The sequence below is a fragment of the Amblyomma maculatum genome, chromosome 6 (assembly GCF_055883805.1).
Source record: "Amblyomma maculatum isolate TAMU_Amacu chromosome 6, ASM5588380v1, whole genome shotgun sequence".
Lineage (NCBI taxonomy): Eukaryota > Metazoa > Arthropoda > Arachnida > Ixodida > Ixodidae > Amblyomma > Amblyomma maculatum.
This window is the reverse complement of record NC_139349.1, coordinates 62,170,954-62,184,572: the sequence shown is the minus strand read 5'-3', so window position 1 is coordinate 62,184,572 and position 13,619 is coordinate 62,170,954. Positions and strand designations below refer to the sequence as shown.

At 43.6% G+C, this 13,619-nt stretch overlaps 1 protein-coding gene across 6 annotated transcripts in view; it reads left to right on the top strand.

Annotated features, from left to right (window-relative positions):
* The window catches only part of LOC146185869 (sarcoplasmic calcium-binding proteins I, III, and IV-like), a 30,921-nt gene extending 17,302 nt beyond the window's left edge, over nucleotides 1-13,619 (top strand). For 5 of the 6 annotated variants that reach the window (XM_084606796.1, XM_084606799.1, XM_084606795.1 and 2 more), the window contains exons 3-7: nucleotides 1,117-1,169; nucleotides 5,726-5,863; nucleotides 9,648-9,759; nucleotides 12,335-12,432; nucleotides 13,232-13,619. In XM_084606796.1, the coding sequence (XP_084462922.1) occupies nucleotides 1,117-1,169; nucleotides 5,726-5,863; nucleotides 9,648-9,759; nucleotides 12,335-12,432; nucleotides 13,232-13,351 (521 nt within the window). In that variant the 3' untranslated portion in view covers nucleotides 13,352-13,619. Of the gene's footprint in view, nucleotides 1-1,116; nucleotides 1,170-5,725; nucleotides 5,864-9,647; nucleotides 9,760-12,334; nucleotides 12,433-13,021; nucleotides 13,164-13,231 lie in introns of those variants that run through there. The other variant, XM_084606800.1, reaches the window with a different exon arrangement.

Here is a 13,619-nt window from a genome sequence, read left to right as displayed (position 1 = left end):
GTATATTCTTTCAGTCTGGGACTGTAGTATAGTTTCGTAACAAAAGTACAAAATTGTGTGACTTTTCATCTCTGAAAAAGCCTTGCGTGACTAAATTTGTTTTATTTTTTTGTGCTTAGTTTATCCGCTAAATGCCGAAGTTTTCATCACTTGGACTCACTCATCTCCGGATAGCATGTTTAGCTATAATTTAAATATTTTCTTGACGCTTGTATTGGACATATATTGGGTGGAGACAGAGATGTTTGTGGCAGACGTTTTCTCCTTCATTTTATTTCGGAGGTATAAAAGGATACACGAGAAACGATAAACGATTCTTAATAGGCCCCGATTGGTCTACAAAGAGACCGATCGGAGGTGCGGGGTAGGTGGGAGCAGCGGCTTAAGTGACGGAGATTGCCCGCCTTATAATGTAACATCTCTCTTGTACGCTACGAAGATAGCCTCAGAAAATACTTATATGCTTTCCTCCGCCCCTAGCAGCATGTATTTTATACTCTGAAATGCGAGGCGTGCCGCTCGTGCTTAGCTGGAGCGACCTTGTGTGGTATGCTGAGAGACCTACGTGTTCATGCTACAAGAGAAACAAAAGTATTTCGGGACACATCACCTCGATTAGCTTGTTGCAGCAACCCGTCCTCGTTTTTGGCTTCACGGCATTTTATTGCTGCACTGTCATATAGTGTTGCTAGTTGAGTATAATTGGCGATACTGAATATAGCAACATATGTCGACAAAAATTACTTTTTAAAGATAAAAACTAGAGGTAGCCGAAATTTCTTAATATATTTTCTCCTTGGATTAAAGCTTATTTATGATATTCATTAGTGGGGAAATTGTCTGTGAGGTGTTACAAGCGCCAACATTGTGTACTAACAGCACTACGCATTTAACGCATAAAATCTATAAATGTTTAGCACCGCAAGCAGGTAGCCTTTTATTTCACAGCTGCAAAATGTTTTCACAGCACACTGCACACTGTCGCTGCTACTGGTTTTTGCTCGGGTGCATTTTGGGGACTTACTTATTGGCAAACGTAGCACGGTGTTTCATACTGAAAACGCTCAACCCGCTCGAAAATTAATCTACACTTCTTCGGTTCATTTTATTTTTCAGACCTTAATAAGGACGGTGTTATAACCATAGAAGATTTCAACAAGGCCAGACTGGTAAGGCATATTTTAGTAATTATGTCACAACAAAATACTGCGGAGCATAACAACCGGAAAAGAAACATTCTTCAGAGTACCTTGCAGCTGCTCATTTTTGAGAGTTCTTGAATGACTTTGTTCACACAATATCTATTTTCCTGCTTGTCTCACAAGTCTGTCTTGATGACCGTTTTGCTTAACTGAGCCTAACTATTTGTTCGAAGTCATATGAAAGTTGCAAGCTCGCTGTCAACATAACTATAGCCTCTGAAGGAGCACAGTGCACAGCGTGCGAAGCTCGACGCACTTGGTTTGGCGTGGGGTTCGCAGCACCATCTCTTGGCAGCGGACTCAATTCAGCTTTTGCGCGCGCAAATGGAATTCGAAGCACTGCGTGGAGCTGGGACGATGCGACTCAATCAGCAGGGCACCACGAACTGGCTGAGATGCAATGAGCTGGTTTTCTTAGACGCAGCTAAAATGCTCGCCGCATCAGTTTCCATTTCATTTTCTACAACCTCACAAGGAGAACTCTATCATTACTACCCTCTTCCTGTGTTCAAATCTTCAAACGCAATCAAAGCAAGATGGTAACTATAAAATTTAGAACGTAAGCTAGAGGAGAATACAGTACCGTATAACCTCGAAGTAGTCCTGATCTGTTCACTGAACTTACATAGGTTTAAAGAGAGTTCATCAGCCTTGATATTTTGTTCCAGTCATTGTGCTTATAGTACAACATCGAACCGATGATGTGTATTGCTGTGCACTATTGTACACTGCTGTGCTTACTAGCCCGCTGGACTGCGGCGCACGCAGAATACCTGCTCCGAGCAGTGCTTGGCCGAATTTGATGCATCCGAAGTTTTAGGAAAGTGATGCAATCTGAACAACACAGAAAGTGACAACATTCTGGAGAGCAATAACAACTACTGCAGCCCTATCTTATAACGAATGGCCATAGAACGAACAACAAGTTGATGGCAAATAAAGTGCGGTTAGGAAGATGAATTTGTATGTTTGGATCATTTAGATTTCTCCACGCAAGTTTAATTCTCCAGATTAAATTAAGATATTTTGTTTTTTAGAAGAATAGCGTATTTCTTTAAATTCCTCTTGAGGGTGTCGGTAGGGTTGACGATGGAGTAGCTGCTGCGTTGTTCTTTTCAACCTGCTTTCTTGCTATATTTGTTTCTTTCCGCTCATTTCTTTCTCATTCATTTTTCCTTCCATTTGAATTTCTTGAAACAGGAACGAACTAATTTCAGCACTCTTTGCTTAAGAAAATTAGTGCTCGAAATTCGGTGTGTCTTACACGACCGAGTCTCGAGTGTGGGATATATACCTGTGCTGTGTCAAATGCAGGCAGTTTCAGGCCGCGTACTAAGCCGAATATTGTTACTGTTTCTAGCTCGAAGCGATGCTCTGAAAAGGTGCGGTTGTTGATTTTAGACACATAGTATAAAAAACAAAATAATACTAATGCAGCGCTCCATTTGTTATGTTCGCACAGAGTGAAGGGTGCCCAATGACGTCTTCTTATTCTGCAGTGTACCTATCTGGAGTAAGCTTTAGTTTGGTTTGTGGGGCTTAACGTCTCAAAACAACTTAGGCTATGAGAGGCCTCGTAGTGGAGGGCTCGGGAAATTTAGACTTTCTTGAACTCTTTACATGCACTGACTTAGCTCAGCCCACGGGCGTCTTCCTTTTCGCCTTCATCAAAAAGTGGCCGCCGCGGCGAGAATTCGATCCCGCATCCTTGGAAACAGCAGTCGAGCGCCTTAGCCACTGCAGCATTGTGGTGGGGCCTATATAGGACAAGAAGCAAGTAGAGAAATCATCGTGATATTTATAATCTAGTAATTTAATTTAGATACGCAGGATGCCCTTAAAAGCTTGCCGTACGACTTCACTCGTCGCTCTTTTGAGCACTTTGGTTTGTCTAGTGGAGGTTTGGATGCGATTTTGCAGATTCGAGTGTAAACTAAAGCTCTTCAAACTCCAGCTGCCCCTAATAGTCCCAGACGATAAGGGTAAAAGGCAGATTGAGGACGAGGAAACAGTTCAACCGGAGCTGACCTTACTCACAGCAACAAGAGCAAAAAAAAGCACGAGACACGCGCAAAACATCACTCCTGAGTGACAGCAGCAGCTGCTTCGACGGTCTGCGGCGTGATAATACACCTAGCGGGACTCTTCTTGACAGCAATTAAGGGCTGGCTGGAAGTAGGTTGACAAGCAATACAATGTTCCTCCACTTTAACTTTGCACGGCAGTTCTGTTCATCATTGATATCTCACTTTTATCTACCCGACACCGCAAGTTGCTGAGTCTTCCATCTCTTTACTGTCAGTTCTTTAAAAGAGCTCACTGATCAGGACATTTCTTTTCCGTTTCATTTTACGCTGAACCTATCATTTATCTAAGGTAACCCAAGGCACATCCGGTTTTATTATTCAATGCTTCGTTTTTCTTGATTTTGATCTATATAGTTCGCTGAAGTCACACGATGTCATGCTTATTAACAAAAAATGATAGATAGTTGAGGTATTCGTGACGACACGAATACGGAGAAAGCACACAGCCATTACAGCGCTTTAACTGTGCTTCAGTACAAGGTTTATTATGTCTCTACAGGGGCTTACTTATGCGCTAGCTCACAAGCAATACATCATCCTTAATTAAAAAAAAAAAACAAAGAAAAAAACATGCAAAGTACATTTCCAAGCTGCCCTTTAAAAATTACCATTTCGTTTCTAACTATGCAAGAACAACGCACCGCCATTGGGTGACTTCCGTGAAGGATATGTATAAAGAGAAAGCGTTTCCAAGAGTATTGTGTCAAAAAGAGACAAAAGAAGAAGCGTGACGTCGTAAGACTGGTGAACCGTAGCGCGCATTGCACATGTCGCAACAACGCCGTTGTCCGTGCTGCCCTCAGCGGGCCTTCAAAGCTCCTGCTCGTTCGCAATCCTAGACGACAGAGAAAAGATAACAAACGAACAAATGCGCCAGGATGTTTTTCAACAGGCGATTAAAAGCTGTTTTCGCTTATGAATGCTCTGATACGGAGCGGGTGGAAATATATATATGTGCTGGTTCGCAGCAGTTACGTAAGTTCGAACATTAACGCAGTATCTTTGATGGAACAATGAAGAAAAATAGCCAGTCCTGCTATACCAAGGGGTCAAGGCGGAAGTTTGAGAAATTTGGTACATCATATTTGAGGCAAAACGGCTCAAAATATGGACGAACAAATGCATTCATGTTCTTTCTCGACCAAATTTCTGCCATCTTTTACTTTAACTAAAATGGCGTTTGAAGAATTATGTGTTTTTTAAGTGAAATAACACAGCACTAATTAGCTGTAAATTGCGTGATAGCGAAGTGCACGTGGCGACAGCGCTCTCATATTTCTGCAGCTGCTCTTGATGACGTGAACTCTTCACCAGCCGTGATTTGTTCATCGCCTTCTCATGCAGCGCTGTTTCGCCGTCAATAGGCAAATACCACCGAAATATCAAAGGAGCGGTGCGACAAACCTATCCAAGAATGTTAAGCGTATTGTTATAAACGCCGAAAACCAGACGGCTGACAGGAAGAGGGCATAAATACATGTGCTATTTCTCCTGTCTCTTTGTGTATGCACTCGCACAGTCGGACTGAATGCGTTTGTCGTACGTAGAAAGCTCAGAGCCGCAAGCACTCAAGGGCAATCACGTTTGGTAACTCCGCCTCCCACTGGCTGGAAAGCTGTGGTGTGCACACGTCACTGAAACAACCTAACTTCCCTAGGTTCAGGGTCTGTGAATGTAGGAGAATGTTGAGACTTCCATTTGTGATTTTCTCAGCAAAAGAGCGACCAACAGGAAAGAAAGGTAGCGCTTCATATAGGATTCTTGTATCTGCCTATAGCGTAGTATAGTCCTTAGGTATTTTATTTAGTTCTTCCTTTAGCTCTTCAGTTTGACATTCATGGGGCGTGGTTTAACCCCCGCCGCCGTGGCTCTAGGACTCTCGCGGCTACTGAGCCAGGAAACACGGCTTTGATCCTTGCAGCTGCGTTTCGATAGACGCGAAATGCAAGGCGCCCGTGTAGTGTGCGATGTCAATGCGTGTTGAAGAGCCCGAAGTAGTTTAAATTATCCAGAGCTCTCCAGTACGGTGCCCCTTACAGTTCGAGTCAATTTGAGATGTTAAAATGCATAAAATAAAGCCAAAAATCCTTTCCACATAATGCTTTACAAGTGTGAGCAATCAACAGCTTGGAAGGGCTTCACTGTCTGCCGACTTAAGAAAGATTAAATATACAATGGTATCGGTCGTATGTCAGTACAGCACTTAGCGAGGTTTATCATTCATGCAGGAAAATTATTATTTGACACAGTGAATTTCTGCTGCTCATTCTGTGGTGTTCTGCATGTAAAACATGTGATGTTCTTTTATTCTTAAGACTTATGACTTTCCGCCGTTGTGTGTCACGTGCCAGATGTTCGAAAAGGTTTAGGTATTTAGCACAAAAAAAAAAAGAGAACAGTGGTAAGCATACACTGCCCCTTGTTTCTTCGTTTAAGCACATCTGTAAGCTCAACGGATGGAAGGAGGGCACCTGCAAATTTGATAAGACTAAGGAGCTTTTCGACGAAATATGGACGCTCCTGAGGGCTGACGCTGATAGCGACTCCGACGAGAAGATCACTTCCGAGGAGTGGGTAAGTCGGTTAAGATGAAAATCCTACCACGCCAACATGAAAAATTATCGCGACGCTCAAGTCAACTTTAGAGTGAATATGACAGCATTAGAACCAATGCTGCTCTGCAGGTATCTGCCTTTTCTCTCTGACGTCCTCGTTATCATTTTTATTGTTTTTTGATGTTTGTTAGCACTTATAGGAGGTCGTGGAACCAGCCTGCAGAAACCTCTTACCACTATGTCACGTCACCAGAACATTTGTGAACTCGGCCATATCACATGCTCTTATGACATCACACAACCTGGGAACCCATCAGCGTTCGACCATATCACCTCCCAATTGCCATCTTTTAGAGCACCTGCGAACTCGTCCACGGCATGTGGGGTCGTGAGGTCACACAACTCTTACGCCAAACAGCGTTCGGTAGTGACACCTGTCAACCCACCTGCCATATAGCACATGCCAACTTGGCGATTTCAGGTGGTCTATTGACACCATACCTCCCGTCGACTAGTCATCGCTTGGCCATGTCACGTGATCCAGCGAAGTCATCAACCTCCAGACCAACCAAGAAATTTCGTGACATCATTCGAATATCAAATTTCTGTTCATGCAAACTTCAACGCTTTCGCCTTAAACATTTGCTGGTAAGCGCGTAGCAGCGCATCGGATGCCTGCTTGGATAGTGCGAAGCTTTATGGCTCGATCACACTTGAGCATTCGGCGGCGCGAGTGAGCGAAATCCGCGGCCGCCGGCACGCTCCTTCGTTCACACTTCTGAGCCAACACATCGCCGCCGTTGCTGCTTCGATTGCGAGCTCCCGTTAACCCTAACCTGACCGCTCGACTGCGGCTACGTACGCGTGCGAGTAGTTATTTAGTAGTCTCGTATCGTGCTTGGTAATTTTCTCTGTTCGCTGGCAGAGGCCACTGGAATAATGACTAGAATCTACAGCAATTTGTGCACATTTGGATAGAACCTGAATTCGCAATGAGAGAGAGAAAGAGACAGAGAGAGAGAGAGATAGAGAGAGAGAGCACATGTTCCTCTGCTGGGACGCTGGATTTCGGGATCGCCACTTTGTCCGCCATAGTCTAAGTTCTCCCAAAGCAGTCCTCGCATCCATGTCTTGGCAAAAATGGCCAGGAGCTAGATTTTTGCTCCTTACTCTCCATCATTTCTCATTGGTGGTTTTACGAACGGTAGTATTACAGAGAAGTCCATTAATATTGATTTGTACTTTTCGAACCGTTGATGCAGCTGTGCTAATACGGGGTCTATATATATGGAACGAACGCAGTTATGCGGAAATATTGGTCAACATTTTCTGATGCAACGCTCTCACGATCCTGCTGTCGGAGACCCGTTTCTTCGGCTGATGATTTCCACATACTGCATTTTTTTCCCCCAGTTCCTGTACTTGTGCGAATATTTTTGAGACTGAAGAAGGCACATAGCTGCGGTCATTTTCGATCCGCTGTGCCACATCTATGTCAAAAGTGGCGGTGCTCGTTTCGATGCTCCTGGTCTGCAGCTTTTTAGACAGAGGCAGAGACACACTAACTCTGGCTCTGCCACTTGCAGGCTCACAAGGAATGTCGGCGACAAAAGTGTCAACACTATAGACTATTTGCCTGAATTAGACTCCTTCCATGGTCGTTAAATTTTATCTCCTGCAGTGCCGTGATCCCCAGTTCAGCCAGATTCACAAATGAAAAAAAAAAAAAAAAAGGAATCGTAACTTTTCCACCCAGCACGTTTTACATAACACCGAAAGTAGCTGCCTTGCTTACTAAGGATACATTAAACTTATCATTTCTCTTAAAACGTATGAGTGGTTAGGAGATTTGCGGAAAAATATAGGCGTTGCATTTAGCGTTTGAAAACAGCTTCGGATATCAGTAATGGAGCATGCCGTACAGAGAACTAGGTTAAGATAGTGGCTGGCATAATGTGTGCATAGTGTAGCTAGATATTGTTAACCCCAGGTGGTCGAAATTTCCGGAACCCTCCACTATGGCGTCTCTCATAGTCTGAGCTGCCTTGGGACGTTAAACCCCACAAACCAAGCCAAACCTATTTCTGTCAGGCCAAAATCCACTCGGCCGTGAAAATATGAGCACGCCGAAGTATGCCGCGCAATGATAGGGGCAGCGCGATAACAACGCACGCGCTTGGCTGGCTCTGACCACCCGCGAGTAGCGAGAACAAGAAAATTGAAGACGCTCAATGTATCCTAGCGAACAGAAGTCAAAGTAGAAAAATAAATAAACTTATTACCTTTGCTGGCATTTGTGTCTCGGCGGGGATGTTCTTACGGTCGTAAAAAAAAATGTTGATATTTTTTTCTGTGACATGATGGCACCAATGAATCACAAATGAATCGCGCTTCTTTTCATCGCCCCTAGCTGCTTGTTTTGTCAACTTGTCTGATAGTGTGTTGATTTGACATGTCTCATTGTATGTGCGACTTGAGAAAAGTCAATATACCTCTGGCGTCAGGAGTTTATAAATACATTAAACCCATAAATTTCCGGAGTTGGAAATCTAGAGCACGCGACTTTGGAAATATCAGTGCATCTCACGGGTCAAAGGTTTATGAGAACAGTGCACCCATAAAGTTTCGGAATTGAAATCCGCAAGCTCCGTAGATTCCGCGGCCGCCGCGATATGCCGCGACGATACCGCTTTATTGTGACTCCAGCTGCATAGGGGTTTCCACGAAATCTAGCCCGAGTTTGCAAAATCCGCGCAGAAACCTCTTTTAGAGCATAAAATAGACATTGTGGAAAAAATTCAGAATGAATTCCTGAGCTGGTAGTTGTTTTAGTCGGCGGTGCCTGACAGTACGAAAGCATTTAGAAGGGGAGAGGGGTGGCGAAAGCCCTATAGCACCTCTCCCCCCCCCCCCTACCCTGCCCATGCTCCTATACAAGATTATTGAAAAAAAAAAACAGCAACAGCACAACGCAAGATGCAAGCGGTTGGTGTCTGTTGTTATATCTTCTTATATCTGCACTGTCTTGTACTTGTTCACGCTGCAAAAACGTTCTACAATTTCCACCTTACTAATGTAAGGAAGTTTCGGCGTCTTTGTAGCGACATGCAATATGCTTAGTAGAGTCTATCTCTGAACAGCCGGGCATTAGCATTAATCAATAATCATCTGCACTCTCACGCTCAAGCTAAAAATTCTAGGGGGAACATTGAACTAGTGAAGTGCGATCAGTCGAAAGCCTTTGTTTGAAACGCCGCTGATTCCTGCATTACAGCGTCTGCTTCTGTATGCCGTGTGTTGCGGCGTTCAAGAAAGCTTTAAATGAAAGACGCAGCACGGGCGCCTGGATCAGATGCCCGGCGGGTTCAGCTTCGTATTATACGGGAATCGCCTGGTGAATTCATTAGTCATGACCGGACTTGACGTCACGGCCTAACGTGACGTCATGATAACGTCAGTTCAGGTGATTAGACATGACCGAATGTGACATCATCATGACGTCACATCCAATCATGACTTCACGTTGGGTAGGGCTGATGACGTCAGCAGGTTATGACGTCACAATCTCACGGAACTTTGCGAAGTAGTGTGATATTTCTCGCGGACGCACGCACGCACGGACGGACACTGATGAGCCTGTTATAAAGGCTTTCACTTCACTATGCGTGCCATGACACCCAAGTACATAAATATGTCCATGTCGAGTAGCCATTTACTCTGATCCATGGCCTGTAGACAAGACAAGTGTCTTATTTATTTGTGCAATATTATGGCCTGTAACGATGCATATCTTTTGCCTCCAGTTGAAACTCTGGGAGCGGCGCTCTGACTTGGAAAGCCAGGATCAGGATGAGGGAGCACCGAAGTGGCTGGTGACATACCTCTGGTTCCGCTTCAACATGTACGACCGGACAGGTTAGCTGCCCCAATATGTCAACGGATCTCACTGATGTGTGTTTCTAACATGATAACATGATTACTCCTGTTTTGATTCCTTTTGAAAGTAGGGCTGGTTAACGCGTTAACTTCATTCCCGCTCACGCTGTTAAGTGCAGCTGCCTTGGCTGGTTCCTATACATGGCATTGGCCCCCTAGCGGAAAGATCGGCAAATAAACGCCAGTACATCAGCGGTTATGACAGCGGAAGGCAACTACTTAGGAAAATTAGGGATGTAGTGGCATGTAGAACTACTGAGAAAAGTTTTAACAAATTGGATAAGTTTGCATCCATAACCAAAAACTTACACGCGGTTCGGACAGACACACAACGTGACAAACGACGAAGGCTGAAAATACATGCCTGCTGTTCTGAAAAACAAAACAACGTAAGCAAAATCTGGCCGGTGTGACAAAATACGCGAAGTACACCCAACCATTTCAGCCCCACTTAAGCGTTAAGGCAGAGTGGAAAGAAAAACCTTCAGGCCAGAAAGGAAAGTAGTTTCGTCTGGTGACGTGTCTGTCACGTATCGCTGAGGTCTCACTGAATACGGTTTCTACCCCAACGACTGCGTTTCGATGGAGGCTGAAAGCAAGGCGCCCGTCTAGAGTGCGGTGTCACTGAATGTCAAAGAACGTGAGTTTGTCGACAGGATCTACAGTCCTCCACTGCGGCAACAACACAGGCTGAGTCGCTTTGAGACATTAAAACCCATAAAAATGAACCAAACGAACTCACTTTATAGTTGTCTTCTCTTCCTACTAATTGTTGTCGTTCCAATGAAGTGTGGGAGAACTTCACGTTATTTGCACTCTAATGGCTAATTTGAAGTTTTGGTGTTAGAAACAGAGGCCCCATGTTATTGAAGCCGCTCATATTAAGTGTATCCCAATTTAACTGGCACGAAAGCGGCAACAGTTTTCTATCGAAAGCACAATTCTGACTACCTATTTTGTTGTGTTTTTTTTTTCTTCCAAGTCGGTTACGTTTCTTGTAGTGAACTGTGGCGCCATAAAAGCTAGCTGTGGAAGAAGGTTCAAGATATTTGTCTCTTATGTCGCAGGAGTTATGTATAAAATCTCGTTTAGCTGCGCCTTTTTTTACCCCCATCTATTAAACTTTGTGTTCCAACTCCAACAGTGAGCTTGTTTTTCAGACTTTTGTATATATTTATTATATCAACGATTTTTCACACTAACTATCCTGTATACGCTCCTCCCCTCCGTAACGTTATATCTATACCCTATCTATATCCCCTAAATAAATAAAATGGCGTGGTGATTAAATGGCATGCTTCTAGGGTATGTGATACTCCCCTACTACACTAGGTTTATAAGTCTCTTTGCACTCTAACACTAAGATGGTTGGCATAGAGGGCAGCTAGTAACAGATTTAATTTAGACATTAGCTATTCATGGCGCTTATCCACCACTGTGGACACTATCATCGGTAACATTAAAGGTACGCAACTGTGAGGACAGAGATATCCTTCATACCATTTCTGTTCCTTACAAATATCTCAGTTATCGAACTAGAAGTTCTGTCGTGCAGCCATTCAAGCACACTTCCCACCCCTCTCCGTTTATTATGGTTATTTTTTGTCTGCCGTCTCCGACCCATTCCTGTATGCCCCACATGCCATGAAACATATGCTGACCTGAAACATTCCCTGTCCTCCTTCCCAGTTTTCAGTCTTTTCTCACCCATACCGCTCACCCCATCTAGTACGATCTGGATAACCTCGAAATTACTGATGAATCAGTTAACGTTATATACCCTGGCCAGGACATAATCGAGGCTCAAGATTACGTCGTCATAAAGGCTTCTTTCTAGCGCTTACTCGTGCGAGAGCATAGCGAGCTTCTCTATTCTGACAGTTACATCAAGCATCCTTTAGTCGCACTGCTAAATAAACATCTGTTCTTTCTTTCACCAGGGTATTCATTTTCTATCTTCGTCTTTCTTTCATATCTGTTACAAGGAACAGAAATGATTGTTTGTACCTTGTGAGTTCTGTCACACCTGTCAAAAATTGTCGATGCTTCTTCGTAGGACAATGGACTAGTACTTACTGACGCGACAGTTCTAAGAAAACCGCAGCTGAAAGGATGCGTCGATTTTATAATTTGCCTTTGTTTTTGTGATCGTGTATCTCCTTTCGAACCGCGCATATGTTGCCTGGCACAGTATACACTAAGTGACGTGACAGGTCATTATTCGCTTTGTGGCGAAAATTTTATGTTTAACATAAGTTGTGTGCTTTACGAGGCATGTTTGTAATCGAACCTGCGGCTGTATACTGGCACATCCATAGGCTTTCATAATTGCCCGCTTCGCATTTTGCCTCGCGCAAATTGGGATACGAGTACCTGTAAGGACGTCTTTGTGTGGTGCCTTTTCTAAGAGAGGGAAATTATTTAGTAGACAGCCATTACTTCTTCAACGGTTTATTTTTTTATTTTTTTATTTTTTTTAGTTTCTGATAGATGCTTTCATCTTTGAGCGTGCTCATACCATTTTTATTTACTTGTACCTCTGTGTATATTGCAGGCGACGGTGTCATAGACGGCGACGAATTTAGCTACGTTCTGGAAGACTTCGGTATACCCCAAAGGCAATCCAGGCAGTGTTACCTGATTATGACAGAGGTTTGTTGGGCTTCACAAGCGCTTACTTAACATTTGTTGCTGAACCAAGTTCACTAAAAGTGTATGTAATCTGTAAAATAACGCCTCGTTCTTTAGGAAGCTGCTAATGATTAGTTCCACTTTGAATATGATAAAGCTGTCACCGGCATCATTCGTCAATGCAAATATATTTGATATAATAGTGTGGTGTGCTTAATTACAGGAAGCATCATTTAACGCATGGTGATACCCCATGTTACTTCAATTTGCTCGCCCTTCTGCTTGGCATTTATACAGTGATCAGTGCCTCTAAACGAAATTTTCCGGGCCATGGGTAATTGAGGGACATTATTTTTCAGTATATCGATCATGTGCATGTATACAGGGATATTATATTTTGTAACTATCGTCCTTGAAAGCATGAACCGTGATGATTAACATCTATTTTCAAGGGCTGCTCAATACTTAAACACTAAACGCTGAGTACCGCCGGGACGGGATGTGTTACTTTCAGCGAGTTACTTTCTTGTTACTTGTTTCCATGGCCACCTAGATCGGGGCGCCCGGGAAATCTGAGGCTAATTATTAACCTCGGAAATATTCTTTTCAGAGAAATCCAAAAGATCTACAAGAAAACTTCCCTCCCACGCGTACAGGCTGGTAGTATTGCATGCACTTCAATAGCAGCTTATCGGTTTAAGCTTGATAGGCGCAAGGAGACACTAAATAAGAATAAATTTAATTCTGAAGCCTTTTTCGTCTAACTTACCATAGTCACTGATGTTCTCATCACCTCATTGTTTCTTTTCCTGGTGTTTAGAATGACACGAAGACGTTGGACTACAACTACTTTTGCGAGCTAGCCGAAGAATATCTGACTTCTGAAGACGAATGCGCGCTCGGTAACTTCATCACGGGGAGGCTGGATTTTCGGCATTGACTGCGATAAGTTTCTGTGTAAACATGTGTAGGCATCTCGACGTCGACGTCGGTAGCTTCAAGCGCGTTACCCAAGCTGCACTAGAAGGCAGCGTTGAGTATTTCTCCAGCTCGTTTTCCGCAATCATCGCATGCCTTCGAGGGGACCGCTGTATACGTAGCGATTGTCGTCTATTGCAGTGTAATTCATTGCAACGCTTTGTAACTCAGTGTAAGGCATTGCCTGTCAAGGAAATAAAAACGTTTGTTTCTGTACATACCTGAAACAA